The 16493-nt window shown below is 43.1% G+C and overlaps 1 protein-coding gene across 8 annotated transcripts; it reads right to left on the bottom strand.

Annotated features, from left to right (window-relative positions):
* Positions 1-180: 180 nt before the first annotated feature.
* On the bottom strand, positions 181-16407 carry TUBD1 (tubulin delta 1). Of its 8 annotated transcripts, XR_010467254.1 has the most exons (12): positions 16212-16406; positions 14850-15044; positions 14104-14251; positions 13687-13903; positions 12935-13166; positions 11982-12146; positions 11144-11284; positions 10463-10646; positions 9459-9743; positions 8110-8243; positions 2656-2787; positions 181-798 (listed from the first exon to the last, which is right to left on the bottom strand). XR_010467254.1 is itself a non-coding variant. In XM_065036282.1 (9 exons), exons 1-9 carry the CDS (start codon positions 16393-16395, stop codon positions 9641-9643), a joined length of 1569 nt encoding a protein of 522 aa, XP_064892354.1. In that variant the 5' UTR covers positions 16396-16407; the 3' UTR covers positions 9172-9640. The 8 variants fall into 8 exon arrangements, 2 of the variants coding, with proteins under 2 accessions (XP_064892354.1, XP_064892355.1); XR_010467255.1 differs by lacking the exon at positions 181-798 and having other exon boundaries at positions 1498-2787; positions 9565-9743; positions 16212-16407; XR_010467253.1 differs by lacking the exon at positions 181-798 and having other exon boundaries at positions 1498-2787.
* Positions 16408-16493: the final 86 nt, after the last annotated feature.

The following is a 16493-nucleotide window of genomic DNA, read 5'->3' as shown; positions in this document are numbered from 1 at the left end:
TTTGCTCCCTTAATCCAGCGTTTCCTTTTGTTGGACGTATTTCCAGTTACATGCTGGAAGCAGTCAGTCATCTAGTTTAAAGTGTGTTACAGAAAAATCCAAAGTGAGCTCTGCGAGAGGAACAATCTTTGCTTGACTCACTGTATTTTTAGCTGATTCTTCAAATAAAGTATCTTGTTGTTTTTTTTTCTTGGAATTGCTGAAAATCACACGTAAGTAACAGCCCTTGTACCACCTAATGTTTGGTTAAACACCAAAGATGACTGCGAGGTGGTACAGATGTTTTTAGTCTCATAGCCTGTGGAATGTGGCTGAATCTGCTCTCACAAGTGCCCTGTAAATAGGAAGCAAAGCAGGAGGTTGGCCAAAGTGCCAGCCTAACGATGCGGCACAACCGAGCTGATGTCAGCAGGATCGCAACTGATCCTCCTCTTAACTCCACTTGCTCGCTGCCAGACCTCTGAGTTGTGCCTCACCACCGCTGTGCTCCGCAGGCCCTGTGACATGCCGTGTCATGCCATGACATGTGGTGTGTCCCTCGCCCCGGCAGCCACCATGTCCCCGAACAGCACAAGGATTGTGCTGCTGTCAGCAAAGCTCAAAAGGTCACGCTGGTCTGCAAGAGAGCAGCACAGGCCGTGTCAGATGGAATCCCGCAGTTCACACATCCCTCAGCTCCATCGGCACCAGCAGCACTCCCCCTGCTCCCCGTCCCTGCAGGTTCTCACCTCCACCCCAACGTCACGCTGATTCTTGTTCAAGCAGCTCCCTCTGAAATCACCCAGCTGCCTGTTCGTGCTAAAAGACACTTGTCATTAATACTTGGAGATGGCTTAACACTGTTCCAGAAAGTCCTTCCCTGCTGTGCTTTTGGGTTTTGTTATTTAATTTGGTAGAACCAGCCTCCCTCTCACTGCAGGCAGTGCTGGCTGCAAGCACAAATGCTGTGGATGTTTCCCTGATTATCAAGCACAAATATTAGTGAGCAAAATTGGTTGCAGGTGTAAAAGTAAGTGGTGATTGGGTGTGTTCCTTGGAGGTAAAAGTAATCCAGTTTTCTTTAAAGCACATGGTTAAAAATACTTTGTAATCAGTAGTTAACAGGTTGAATTTAATTATATGTGAGGTAATTGAAAATGCTCTCTGAGATTTAAATTTTTTCTTGTAAACTTGTATTTTTTGGTTTTTTGGAGGGGGAGAAGAAAGAACAGTAATTACTTTGCCCAGCCTTCCCCAGATGGCAGCACTAAGGGGCTGTGAGGGTGGGAGGCAGCTGAGGGGTCAGGTCATTTCTGGGGCCCAGGAATTGCCGCAACCTCCTCAAGAAACGGGAGCAAAGCAACAACCACCTTCCCTGGGATCACCTGCTAACGCACCCAGAACTACGTTGCATATGCTCTTACAGGCTCGTTTTTAAAAGGATTATACTAAGAAAGTCTTTGAGCCTGCTGTGACTTTCCTAATTCAAGTGTCTAATTGAGGACATGAAATGCAGCATTTATTTCTTTATCTGTTTCACTTGTTTATTGATGCATCCACTCAGCTTTCATAAAAGGCAGCGGAACAGTTTGGTTTGGTAGTGGTGTGAATGGCAGAGGCTGAAACAACCTGGGTCACTTGTCAAAAGAGTGAAAGGAGCTCAAGCACAGAAATTGTCATCACACGTCCAAAAGGCGTCTGGCTGTATCACCTTCCAGGTACAAGCGACAAGAGCCCAGCAACTGGCGTGTGGCAGGAACTCAGCAAAATGGTATTTTGGTCAAAAAAGCCAACTATTATTCTCTGGTGAATTTAAAGTGAAGAGGCTGTTGAGCTGTGCAGTCATCGAGCCTATTTCCTGCTGGTGATGTTCAGTTGTGGTAAAACATGTGAGCCTGTTGAACGGGCCAAGCTTTGTTTTAGTTTGCCTTTAACGCTGCTGTTTAGTGTGCTGGAGCGTTTTATTGTTATTATTCATGCATGGAATGATTCAAAGACCACTGACCACATTAGCATTAAATCAAAGGTCATCGTTCTTTAAACCTCATTTGAGGAGCTGTTCAGATACAGATAAGTAAGTGTGCTGAATCTTCTGAGTTTCAGGGGAGTTACTCCCAGCTTAATTGTTCTTAAGTTTCCCAAGAAGCTCAATTGAGTTGCCCAGGCAGCTGGTAATAAGGAAACTGGCTGCTGCTTCCTGATGAAAGGTGAGAGATGGGCTGTGGCAGCTCAGGGTATTGTTCCCGTTCTGATCACTGCCCGTGAGCCGCACCCTCTCCCCAGCCTCACAAACCGCTGTTCTGTCCTTGTAAAAAGCATAAGTCGTGTCTTTTCTCTGTGACTGCTGTGCTGGTGCTGCTTGTGGGGTCCTGCGAGGGAAGGGCTGTGTGTTTACTACACGTGATTTAAGGCGTTTGGGGGTTGGTTGGTTGGTTGGTTTTTAATGCTAATGTGACAGAGCAGGCCACACAGGTCTCATTCTGCCTTCCCCTGCTGTCCTTGTGGCCTTGGCAGTGCCATTCAGCTGCTTTTTCCTATATGGAGTATTGCACTTATCTCAAAGATATCTCAGATGTAAGCAAATTCTATTAAATACTCTGAAGTGTTCATTACCCTGGTTTTTCACGAGGTTGTGACCACAGTTATGACATCAATCTGTATGTAGCCCACTTTTACCTTACGTGGATAGCAGCCGATCTGCATGGCACTTCTGCGGTCTAAAGCCTTTTCACAGGAAGGTGGCATTGACTGATGTTGAAAAGGTTTGTGTGCTCAGCCTTTCTTTTCTGTCTCTGAAAGAAACTGGACCTGCATGAAGAGAAAACACACATTTAGATTTACAACATGATGCAGATCCAGCCACGTTCACAAAAGCTCTCTGGTCTGTTTAGAAACCAGCCTTCTCTCAGTGCCTTCTGTTTGCTGTGGCTGTTTTCCTAAGAGCTGTAATATTTAGTATATTTTCACAACCACAGCTTTCCTTTCTCCGATTCCTTGGTTCCCGTGTCTCAGCTCAGTGCAGCTGCCCTGTGACACAGCCACGTGCCTCCCCGTGTGTTACGTAAGGAGACTCCAGGTGGGGAGCAGCACGCACCAGAGAAACTTCTAAGGTGCCTGAAGCTGGTATTTTGTTAAGCTCAAACTAATGGATGCTATCAAAAATTTCAAAGCGGTATTTCTACTAAATCTGTGCTAATACAATTGGTGATTTTAATTCTGTTGCCTCCCTTAACTTCTGTACAAACCTGGTTTAAACACTTCTGCGTGTGCACAGCCACCACGTGGCTAATCACACTGCAGCGTCTGTGCGCGAGCTCCGGTCGTGCTGGTTGCCCACAAAGAGCTGGTGTTTTTAAGTGAAGTGTGGAACTGTGCTGTGCTGCCCTTTGGCAACAGATTTCGCCTGTAACTGAGAAAGGATCGTTCTAATTAAGTGAATAAAGAAAGAGTTGTGAGTGTTGTTTGGCAGACCTGATCCTGAGAGTCCTGGCCTAAACCTTTCACTGATGTCTCTTGTAGTCCTGTCTGTCCTTGGTGCTGAGCGATTTTTGGACAAGGTGAGGCCTGCTCACTGGACTTTTGTTCAGATTGAACAGGGCTCCATGTGGGCTAAAGAAAGTTCAGGTGTCTCCCGTTTCACAGCACGCATTGGGTTTGTACCTGTTTTTTATGTAAGAATAATTCAATGTGGATATACTGGCTTGGTGGAGAAGCCTAAATATTAGAGGAAAATAATGTGATAACCTGAGTTAATGTCTGGCAGGGGGGAATGGAAGCTTTCTTTTTGGGAGAAGAGTATTTAATTGGATTTATGCTCATCAGTTGCCAAATTTATGTTTTTAATTGTTTTATCAATCGCATTAGGTTTCTTCCCCAAAATTTGGCCTACGAAGGAGAAATCGCTAGTTTAGAGCATCAAATAACCACATAAATACAATTGCTGACCAAATGACTCAGAAGCGGGTCGTAGTAGGGGCTGGAGTTGCCCAAAGTGGAGTGGGGAGGAAATTTCCCAGTATTTTCTTTGCAAGTGGCAGAAGCGCACGAGAGCCAGCAGCACGCAGGCGGACGTGGAAATACGTGGTTTTGCACTGGGTATTGTTCTGAGCCATCTGGAGAGCAGTAGCTCTGAACTGTTGCCCAGCTCTCCCTGTACTTACTGAGGATATTACAATGAACAGCTACAGCTGCCCCTGCCAGCCGAGTACAGAGTCAGGATTTTATTACACCTTTGGCGTGTGGGATAAGGCTGCTTTCCATTTGGCTGCCTTGGCGGTGTTCTGCTTACATGCTCCTGTAAATGATCTATTACATATTGGAGGCTGCTGGGCAAAAGTTCAAATTAAATCATGCCATCTGACCACAATTACACCATTCTCAGGCAACTGAAGTGTATTTTTGTGAGCCTTTAAAATAAACATTACGTTGTACATGTAACCAAATATGTACAATAATCATTTTTGCAGAGCGCACCCATTTAAATGCAAATATACTATATAAGATGGTATTTATTTCCCGTCACTTATAACTAGTGAAACAAAAGGTCATAGCTCACTGAAACTCAAGCAATGTTTATTCTATCTTTTTTGTATTAACCAGTGGCTTATTTTAGTGTCTTTGCTTATTGCTCTCACTTTTAAAATAAGAATCTTGGCCTAAAGAGCACCCTCATTTTACTTATTTTTCTCTCTTATGGTGTAACATTCCACATTTTTATAATTTTGCTTTACAGACTAGAAGATAAAGTCTCTGCAACCCGTTTCACACAGGTTAGTACAGAGGCCTCTGCCTTTGTTTTATACCACTGGACTCTCTTAGATGTCACAGTTTAGAATCTCTGAGGCTCGTACGAGCCGTGGGGTTAATATTTAGACTTCTTCCCTGATCTTTATCATGGTGCATATTTATACCTCTAAAAATTGCCTTTACACTTCCTAATGAGCAGCAGGCTCCCTAATCCCTCATCTCAGGCTCTCTTCACCTTTGTGCTCAGCAGTAACACTTGTTTGACCCACCACCCTGTTTGTAGATGTTGGCGTTTCTGGGAAAGGGTTAAGCAGGTTCTGCTGATTCACGGGAGGTGACTCACGGCCCCACCCGGACGGAGGGGAAGTGCCTGTCTAGAGGGAGAGCATTCGTACAATGAGAAATCAGAAGGGACCATTGTGAACCTGGAGTTTGACTGAAAGAGCCGGAAAGGGGCTACAGTTAAAATTCCGGATTATCAGCTCCACGTCCAGAGTTAAGAGCTGTTTGTGGAGCGTGGGCAGAGGTGGGGTAGGAAGCAAGGAGGCTGGGGGAGAAGCCTACGCCGGGATTTGGTGCCTGGTGGGGCTGTGCCTGCATTGTCGTCCGAGGCGGTGGAGGAAAGGCTCTCTCTGTTCACTTGGAAGCTTTTTGTGCCGTGTCGGATCCACGAATCACATTGCTGATGACTTTAAAGCGTGCAGCAAAACTCAGACTTGGTTAAAGTACACTTCGACATCTGGATGTTTGGTCTCTCATTTCATTATATTTATCTATGGCTAAGTTTATTGATAAAAGCAGAAGGACATTAACTATTTGTTCAATATTCTTTTGTACCTCAGTATTTCCCAGTAGCATGTCAGCTGGTAATTGGAATATAACTTCTTATTCATAAAATCCTAGTTTTTGCGGAAACCACAGATTTTTGCCCTTAATCTTGAGCTGTTTCAGTTTGGTTAATCTGAGCAGGTAATCCTCTTATATATTTACACTAAGATTCTGTCCTTTCTGTACCAGTGCTCAGTCTAACCTTACAAACACCAATATATACTTAAGTCCAAATAAGTTGTATCTATGACTACATGAGTGTCCTGTCACTTGCCAAACAGTTACTATGTTTAAAGTATTTTTAACAGATTAAATTTTGTGTGTGGCCAACTAAAATTCGTCCTATTCATTAAATGTATTTGCTGTATTTAGAGTCCTTGAATCAACTTCCAAGTGAGCTGCACCTGTCCATTACAAAAACAATAGTGAGATTTGACGCATTGTTCCTGGGTTTATGGACATCCTGTGGGTAGTTTGCCCAAAACTGGCCAGGTCAAGGCCACTGGCTCTGTTGTCCCCACCTCAGCAACGGGCTTTGATCTATCTAATTAATTTTGATTGCTAATGAAATAAAGGCCCTCTTCCAGGCGCAGACTATTTACATAATTAATTTTCTCAATAAAACAGAAAATTACCTTCTAATGTAATTGTAGAGGTTGAAAATGTGATAATAGCTTTTCACTTCCTGTCCCTTTGACCCTCTCCACATCCTGGGGAAAAAATAGAGGAATCCAGCCATAGATCAAAAACTGAAGGCTCAGTTTGGGAAAGGGTGTGAGAATTTCAGAACAGAGGTCAGCAGTGAGCAGCACTAACAGGAAGAAGCCCAGAGATGCCTGAACCAATTCCTGTCAGTCTCTTCTCCAGAGCAATGGAAGGGATTTTAACAGTTAATCCAACAGTTACACTCGTGCAATCTGTGCTGGTAAAATTTGGCTGATGGGTGGGATTTTTCTATTGCTGCTTTGAAAACCTTTATTTTCCTGTGGAAGTAGTTTTCCTGAATCCTGTGAACAAGTTCTAACAGAAGTATCCTTGTAATGAACCTGTTGGTCTCCCTTCGAGCTGCAGCATCTTTCCTCGATGTTTTCGTATGTTAGAACTAGAGATTAAATGAGGATTTTTTGGTTTTGCTTTGGGGATATACATCTTTGCTGTGTACTGTGTTTCCTGATGTGCCCCAAATTCTGCCATCAAACTTAAAACAACAAATGCCAAATATCCTGCTCCATTAATGAAAAGTTACATAAGCCATAAATAACAAATTTAAAGAAGGGATAAATGGATCTATGTTGTTCATGGGTGCAATAAGCTCCTGCTGTATTTGCTTCCTTATCAGAATTATAAATGCACGGAGATAAAGTTATTTCTGCAATAAAGTTACTCATTGCTGCAGCAGTACAATAACCCTTTGCTCTCTTCCTTGTTTCTGAGAGGACTTATCTCTTCTTAGCTTTTTAAAAATCATTTACCTGTCCTACAGAGCAATGAGGAAGAATATGCATTGCTGGGACTTGTTTGTTTTCAGACATGGAGTTACCTATTCTCATTTCTGTTACTGGAAGACGGTCTGATAGCTGTTGAAAACACGAGGGAAAATGATTTCTATGTTGCTAAACATCCTGTGCCTTTTGAAGGAGGGAGGAGGGAGAAGCTCACCATACTGTCTCCTTTCCTGACCCTTTGTTCCTTACAAACTTGTACTGCTTGTGCTGTTTATCTTAACTTCTTGTGCAATCGTTCCTCCAGTTTCTGTTGTGAAAATCCCCAAGTTAAAGACAATGGTTGCAACCAACAAAAACACCACCAGAAAAGCCCTTTTGATCAGAACAGTCCCCCAGCTCTGAGCTGCCAGGAAGCAATTTAGCGGAAAAAAATATTTAAATATCACAAACAATATTCTATAACAAAAGTTATATGTAGTTTGAACTTGCAAAGAACTCATATTTTACTGAGCAGTATAGGGCTTTAAGTATGGCTGGAGAGCTGAACTGTGATTATTGTGTCTTCTCTTTTTGGGAGGGAGTTGCTACAACAGGAATTAGAGCAGCTGAGTGCAAACAGAAAGCAAACCAGAGAAAGTTGTTGGATTATGTACTGTGGTCTGCAAGAATATTGTCAAAATGTTTTGTCATAAATATCAAGTGTCTTCTTATATGAAAAGTGATTGGGTGTGTTTACCCTACATGCTTTCTCCTCTTTGCCTTCCCTCTTGTGTTCTCCCCATCCACCCCACAGATGATTCTGATTTCCCTGTATATTTAATGATTTAGCTACTGAATTGAAGCACCAATACAGCTTAATTTACACAAGTTATTTCTCTGCATGAAGTAGGACTAGACTCAACTGTAACGTCTGCTGACGGTTGCCTTGCTACTAACAGGCAGTTGAAATACTTTATTTTTCTTTTGGGAGGCATGAGAGATGAACATTGCTTGTCTATAAGCTGTGAGATGGATCAGCATCCACTGAGGTTTGCACCGACACAGCCATGCTGGTGATCAGCTGGTACTAAGGGTTTACTCGAACAATTGGGAACTGAACCTCAGTACTTACTTATTTTCTTCAGATTCAATCCTGTGGTTACTTGAATCTTGTCCAGAAGTGTATTTGCAATTCCAGGTGTCGTGTGCCGGAGCTGGTTTGAGAACAGGTGCTCCAGGGGGGATTTTAGTGCTTCTGTACCTGGTCTGGACAAAAGGGAAAGGAGGTAAATGAAACCAGGAAAGGAAATAAAGGTAACAGAGAGTGTCAGCTGCACTTTAATGAAACCTGGCAAAATTTCATGGTCACTTCTGTATTTACCACTGTATTAGTTCATTAAAGACTTAAAATCTAAATGAGAATCTCTAACAGTGCAAGATTACTGTGTGGACATCATAAGCCATATTGCAAACATCTTTAACATATTTAGCATGTTACTATGTGCGTGCTCATCTCTTACTTAAAAGCTCAGAGGCCTGGTATGAAACAGCACTAAAACATAAATGGAAACTATGATATTTGTCCACTTGTCAGGGGAAAAGTCCTTGAGACTGATTTTGTAATGTTTATTTTTGGCATGTCTATTTAATAGTGAGTGGGATTATTTCTATGGGAGAACAGTGTGATATGAGGAGAGGAATGGCAAGAATTCCAAAAGCTTTCCTTCCCATTAAGTGAAAAGCTAACAGAGGCAGCAGAAGGCTCGGGGTTACGACATAATCCTTCAGTCTCCTACACTTCTTTATTTTATAAGCATCCAGTCTGTGCCCCCACAAGCTACCGCAACCTCCTCCTCCTGCCTGGTGCAGCAGAATGGCTGCAGCTTCCCAGTGGCACCACCTTGTGGTCGTGGTAAAATTTGGGGAAAAAAAGCCCTTTTCTTAAATCAACTTTGAAATTATACTATTATATTTATCATATTATATTACAAGCTCTTACATGTGAAACCTACCAGCAATTCTCCTCGCAAATATGTTTAAATAAATAACAAATGAATAAAAACCCCTGCTTGCTTCTAATTTACAGGAAGAAGAGCAAGAGTTGTAGTTTTGCCTGAACCTTAGGTTGCCTTTAACAACAGCCAAGATGTAGGTAACGCCACTTGAAAACATGGCACAATGAAATGGCCAGAAAAGCATGTAAGTCATTATAATCTTTAATATAACTTGAAGATGACAGGAAAACTAAGAACCCTTCATACCTTTTTGTAAAGATGGCTCAAAACTTCCATTATTTTGTCAAGGTTTAGGTCCTTAAGGAAGAATTTAGGTCTTACTTTGCTTTAAAGGAACGTATGGCAGACTGTCATCTCTTGAATGATACCCAAATGCAGTTTGGATTAATAATTCTGATACTGTGCATTTTTATCAATATGGAAGCATTGTATTGAAAAATAGCTATTTATTAAATATGAATAATACCTGCTCATATGAGTATGTTCAGTTCTGATTCAGTTCTTACTATTCTAACACATGCACACACTGGTTACAAGACTGGAAAACAGCTACAGTCCAGTAATTTATGTACTTCGGGAAGGCGATGGAAAGTTTTCCAGCGCTGGGTTCTTTCAGGAAAGCTCGATGTCAGGCCATTTAAAAAATACTCAAAGGAGGGTGTAACTGGAGATAACTTGTTCCAGAGCTGTGAAGCTGTCCAGGAAGTCTTCCTCTTCGATTCCAAATTTAGTGTACTGGTGAATATAGGCTCTGGGTGTTGAAAGCACAGTAGGAAAATGGATAAGACATTGGAAATCAGTGAAGAACCTGATACATGAAATCAAATTGTACAGGTACAATAACTTTGAATCAAGGTTGGTTTCCACCCAGTAACCAGACAGGTTAGTTTCTATTTGAACTCATTTTGTAACTCATACTTATTTATAAGTCATGACTTGCTTCTAATGGCTTTTGTAAGTTTGTATATTGCTCAAGGAAAATTGCAGCTAACAAAGTCTAACTGGGAAATGGAAGGAGAAGCAATTCTGATATGAGTAAAGTAAAGTAAAGAACTCCCCTAAATGCTTTTCAACTGACCCAGGAACTTGTTTCTTGGCCCATGCAGCATGTCTATACACAATTTAGAAACTATATAATCAATGAAAGAGTTTCTATATGTTATTTTTAGAATGGTCACACTGGAATGCACTAAATTTGGGGACATTTAGTACTAAGAAAATAATCGAGTTGACAGCACTAAAATATGTGGCTTCACTTATCCACAGAACATAAGCACGGTTCTGTGTTCTTCACCCTGCCGTCATGTTTCAAGCAGAAAAATGTTTCCACTGAAGTGTGGGAACAATCTCCATGCTTTTTCACCACTACTTGACTTTGCTGAAAGAGCGAGCTCTCTTTACAAGGAATTTGCTAACGCTGAAGATACTAGCAGTTGTAAATGAGGTATCAGCATAATTATTTTCACTTACTTGGAAGCAAACATATTCCAAGCTTTTCCTACAATGTTGTCAAGAGGTTTCAGCAGGAACTGGCTATTGCTGACCAAAGAAGCAGACTTTTCATACTTGTTAAACGCTCTTGGTGTTTTCCACGCGTTAAAAGCGTCCTGAGGGTTAAGCCAGGATGTGTATAATGAGGGATCTCGGAAACTTCCTGGAGCAGAAAGAAGACAGCCTTTTTGGCAAACGGAAAGCTACAAGCTGCTACATCTTGATCTCAGTAGTCCTGTGTGACCTAATCAATGCTTGGCAGATCAGGTCAGGCCTTGAAAAAAACCTGCAGTGGGCAGCGTGCTGAAAATAGCTGTTTTAAACAAATCCATTTTATTATCTAGGAGCGTACTCAGTACTTCATCTGCAAGCTATGCTCATCAATCCAGAAGCGGCTAAATATATTTTCAGACAATATAGCCAAGAATCCTATCATATATATGGACCTCAGCCACTTCTTCCTTGAAGTGCTGTAAATACAACAGTCTTAAGCAATTAGACAACGCGGCCTTGGACATTAAAATGTTTCGAGAGGGAATATTGACCTCAGTAGTCAAGTATGTGGCCTTGGGTCTTTTTCACTTTCGTCAGATATGGTTGCAAAGAAAACAGTGAGATGTGAAACAAGAATCGCTCAGGTACTGTGTTTTTCCTTCTTACCTAAGTCTACGCTGTGCGTATCTTTTCCTCGTAGGATAACCAGGTTGGCAATGGAAGTATTGAAGTGCAGCGGCTTGTTTGTGGGATGACTGGAGGGGATGGAGAAGCCTGGACGCGGTGGTCGTACTTGCCAGTCAATACCTATGAGATTTTGGCAAAAGAGATATAGAAGCAAGTTAAAGTTTCATGAAATATGGCTTCAGACTAGCTAAAGAGTCAGTCGGTAACTAACACTGTGCTCCAAGCTGAGATCATATTCGGGTTGGTCATTTCTGCATGTTAGTTAAGCAGCAATTACACAATTCTTAGAGAAAAGCAGTGCTAATCCAGCAGTATTTGCCTGGTAGTCACTAGTCTTACCAGAGAAAACAGATACCTGTTTCTATACTTAGCAATCTGCAGCCCGTTCTTTGCATAACTGGAAGCTGTACTGAATTACCCATGTAAATGATACAGGAGAGCTAAGCGTGATTTTTATTGGTAGAAGGTGTAAAAAGAGAAAGCGTAGCAGAACTAACTATCCAAGGAATGTTCCAAATGAATCATGTAAATTAAGTGCATGGCCAAAAACTGTTGGTTTGTTTTGCGTGTTTTCAAGAGTTATAATTAACTGAGATGTCTAGGAGCAGAAAAAGGAGCAAGCTGGGAGCTGCTGTGGCAGCTGAGTGGATGAAGGAGCAGCTGGCTATGCAGAGGCGAGTTCCTGCTGTCTGAGGGCAGCAGCTCATTTCTGAACTCACTAAAGCTTGTCAGTGGGCTCCACAAAACAAACTTTATTTCATCTGTAAAAATATATGCTTGAAGTGATGGATACGGAAGATGAGTGAATGCTTTTTACCTTCCTCCATTTGAGCATTAGCAATGAGCATCTGCCTTAAATGTTTGAGGAGTCCAGGCCAACTGAACGTGCTATAAGCGAGCGAGTTTTCAGGCATCTGTGGTATGTTACGAAGGCCCAACATCTTGAATTCGGGATGTGGAACTAACGTCTCCATTAAGTCTCCTGAAAAAAGAAATTAACAGCTGCTCACATACGACAAAAATATTGCATCGGCTGGCTAAAATTGGAGAGTGAGGAACTGTCCACAGATGTAGGAAGTTAAGGTAAGAAACAAAGCAGGATACCTAAAGTTTTAATTTGACAAATATGTGGATACAAATTAAACCACGCAAACTTAGTCTGTGCTACAGAGTTCTATACAAGCATGTCTACCATCTCGACATGCCTTGCTCTGTAGTCTGGCTCAACATCTCTAAGACGCTATGCGCTGCTAAAGAGATTCACAGACACATGGGAAAGTTTAATTTTACAAGCAAAACTCTTGGCAATATGGGTAACTTTCTCTAATCCGTTAAAGATACAAACGCCAGGCTGTTGCTACCAAGCTGTATGCTAGCCTGTCTTCTGAGCTAAACACAGAACTTCCACTTTGTCTCAGTTTATACAGACTGCTGACCTAATGCAAAATGTAAAGCTCGTGCCAAAATTACTGTCCTGCACAAATTGCCTCTGGAATGTGAATAGGTACAAGGGTGTCTGTGACCACCTGAAAAAGGAGAAACTGGGTTCTTTTGGTAAAGAATGAAACCAGAAGCTGGGGGATATATTTTTAACTCTTCCTACAAATTTGGGATTGAACTTATAACTTAGTATTTTGCTTCGCTTTTCCTATCGTAAAACTTGGGATGTACCCATACTTGAGGAAGGAGATGAAGAACTTAAATTCACAAAAGGAAATGATTACACCAAGATGTCTGAGAATGCACGAGACAGCTCTATTATTTAGATACCTAGTGGGTTTCTGCTATAGCGTGAGCCACCTTCTGCTGTGTAACTGGGCTGGAAAACACTCCCCAACTGATGTGCAATGACTTGATTCACATCCCTGAAGGAGATCTGTTTAATATTCATCAGCTGAGCACAGATCTTGTGGATGACATCATTTTCATGAACGAGAAGGGCATCTGACGACTGGTACAGATGTGACAGGGTCAAAACAGAGTTGTAGTTTTGAACGATGACCTGGAAACAAACAAATGAAAAATACACACAAATAAGAGCCAAACAACTTACTCTCTTTCTAGTTTGTAACCCCCGAATGCTGTCATTTCCTCAGTTCTGATTTAGGAAGTGCTTCGTTTTCTTTGCCAAAGCACAGACTGAGGTCAGGAGCTAGCAGAGCGTTTTCATGGAAAGTGAGCAAGACCTGTGAAAATCACGTTATCCTCGCTTCATACAAACATGCTGGAATAACATCTATCTGGGAACTGCTTATAATGCTGAGGTACTATCATAACGGGAGATTTCTAATTAGCTAATAGAGCTTCTCATGAAACTGCATTATACTTTAGCACTTACATTATCAAGATTTTTTTTTGTGAAACGTACCAAACATTAGGCAAAAAATTCATTAGCTATGTTACTTTCTGTCCTTTAGAACTTTTAAAAAGTAAACTGTATCTCTCTTCTGCAGGTATTTTATGTGTAAAAGCAAATAGAGATTATAAACTTGTAGAATATCTCTGGGAAATACAACATTCACCTCACCAGTGCCGTAGGGCCAGATAACATGGTTTAATATAAATGAGGTTGGAAAAGCATCTCTTAAACACCGGGTCACGAATGCTCCCAAGCCAGATCCTGTACCGCCAGCCATGCTCATTATTGTGAAAAATCCACCGAGACGATCACATTTCTCTGCTTCTTTTTGTACCAGATTCATTATTGCTTCTTTGTGTCTAGGCCCGTGAACAGAATAACTGTTGAATAAAAGACAAAACAGTGAGATGGCAGGTTATATCAAAATAAAAGCCACACGATGAAGCTTGTTCATCAAGGATACTTTTCTTAACTCACACACTCTGTATCTCGCACAGCTGCAATGATACCACTCCCAGAGTCCAGACGGCTCATCAGCCTCTCCAGTTCCCCCAGCAAACCTTGAAACAGTTGTTCGTACCCGTTTGCCCAGTTGTTCCCAGACCCTTGCTTCTGACAGAAGTGCGACCGATCATCGTATTTCCAGCAGCCAGACCTGGCAGCTATTGATAAGGTTTGGCTGATCACTTTGGGTTCCATGTCAACAAGCACAGCTCGGGCAACAGGCACTGGACGGGAAGAAACACAAAACTAAGAGTAATGTGCCAATATTAGAGCTTGTTTGTGTAAGACTGACAGACTTGCACCAGATTGTGTTCTTCCCACACACATAAGCCCAATTATTAACTTAACGGGACAGAACAAGCAGGTACAGAAAGGACTTGGCGGTGCTCTGGATTTCTGGAGAACCATCTATTGCTCCAAAGACAAATCTGAACTCTAGAGACCACAGATCTTTCAGGAAATAAACCACTTAAAGTGTCTGACAACACCAAATTCAGATAGTCTGGGTCCTACTCCATGCTGTGATCTATCTAGAGTAGAAAATGCAGACGTTTGGAAGGAAAGATCATGATGGATATATTATATACATGCTCAGTTTCCAGCTGTGTTACTGGCAGACTTGTTCTGCGGCCTCAGACGCTGATTTTGCCTCCATGGTTGTTAGCAACGCCGTGAAGGCAGAGGATTGTGACAATCTGTCAAGACTCAAGGTAAAACCCATTCTTCAGCTGGAGGTAAAAGACTTCTAATATTTCTGTCCTCTTATCTGTATTAGGCTGGAAACCAGACCTTCTGTGGGAAAGAAACATTTAAATGCTGTACCTTCAGATTCCTCCTCCCTGAAAAAGCGTTCCTTGCAAGCATCACGGTAGGATTCATTCTCCTTCTTGGAACACAACCCATGTGTGCCACGGACATCAGCGCAGACGGCGTTAAACACCTCCTGGCCAATCTGATTACCACACTGGCCAAGCTGGACTGTGACTATTGACATCCTTATTCGACTTGTCTTTAAGCCTAAAAAAGAAGAGTGTGCATTCAGTAATTGCAAAAAAAAAGAGGGAAAAAAAGCTCTGACAAGTAGATTTCTGATCAGTTTTGCAGTTTTTGAGAACTGCTAGTGGGAAGGAAAAGGCTGCACTAAAACCACTGGCTATTTCTGGGGAAAAATGGACTGTCAGCACTTTCCCCTGAATGTCAGAAGAACGCAGATGGCCGGTTACAGGAAATCAGTCAGTTTAAGTTGGGATCCATCTGAAGGGAGCTGAAACCAACCACACAGCAAGGAATGTCTTTGCTTTCTTACTTTTGCTTGGCAAGCCAGGATAAAAACAAATAATTGTAACTCCAACAAAGTTATAGGATTAGGGTCTAAAAACATAACAAGAAACTAACACATGCTTTTAAAAATGTGAAACCTGTTCAAAAATCTACCTGGTTTCCAGTCCTGCGCTGCTATGGGCCTGATGCCAAAACCTGCTGAGGTGCCAAACAGATTCCCCAGAGCGTTCCCCTTGCTCCCCACAGACCGCAAAGCTTTTGATTCAGTACCAGTATATTTTGATGGGGTTTTTTTTCCCCATTTAGTATTTTGCAGTAGCTTTGGCTTCTCACTTTTTCTCCTTTCCAGAAACGCAATCAATTTTTTCAAGTCACTTCATTATTCTGGGCTGCTACTTTTCATTATCATCCCAGCTGTGCCGGAGCGTTCTCCAGACAACAGCCAGTGTGCGTGTCTTGATCCTGCTGCATTTTGCAGGCAGGTATGTGCTATTTTTTTATTCTTGTGCTTGATTTCACCGCTGCTGCCACTCTGCACCTAAGGCCTGTGTGTTACAGCAAAGCCGAGTTGTTCCTCACCACAGGATATAAATAAATCTGTGAATGATTTTCACGAAAAGGCTCGTGTCCAACCCACTCGCGCGGCACAGCCCTGGCCGCAGCCGCCCTGCCCGGTGGTTTCCCGCCCACCCGCCCGCGGGGCCGCCATGTTCGGTGCTGCCCGCCACCCGGTGCTCACATCGCTCGGCCCCCTGCCCCGCTTCCAGAGGCTTTCTGTTCACCGCTCCCCTCCCGCCCGAGCCTCCCCGCCGGCACAGCTGCCCTCCGGGGTGTTTCTCCCCCACCCCCAGCCCCGCGGGCCGCCCTCCGCCCCGCCGCCGCCGGCCCCTCCCCCGCGCTGACCTCGACGCCCCTCGCTGAGGCGCTGTGCTGCCGATCGCGCACGCGCAGCCGCCGCGTGCCCCTTCCCCGCCGCTTCGGACCCAGACGCGCCTTCGAACAACCCGCTTCGCGCATGCTCAGAAGAGATCCGGGCAGGCCGGGGGCAGGGGTCAGCCGTCCGGGCTTCACAAAGCGCAATGCGCATGCTTCTCGCGAACGGCTTCGCTGAGCCTTCTGCGCACGCTCTGTGCCAGGAGCAGGGAAGGCGGGTGCGCGTTACGCATGCTCGGTGTCGGCGCCACG

Source organism: Columba livia, chromosome 20, assembly GCF_036013475.1.
Source record: "Columba livia isolate bColLiv1 breed racing homer chromosome 20, bColLiv1.pat.W.v2, whole genome shotgun sequence".
NCBI lineage: Eukaryota > Metazoa > Chordata > Aves > Columbiformes > Columbidae > Columba > Columba livia.
Note: the sequence above shows the minus strand (reverse complement) of the source record. Positions and strands in the feature narration are given on the sequence as shown.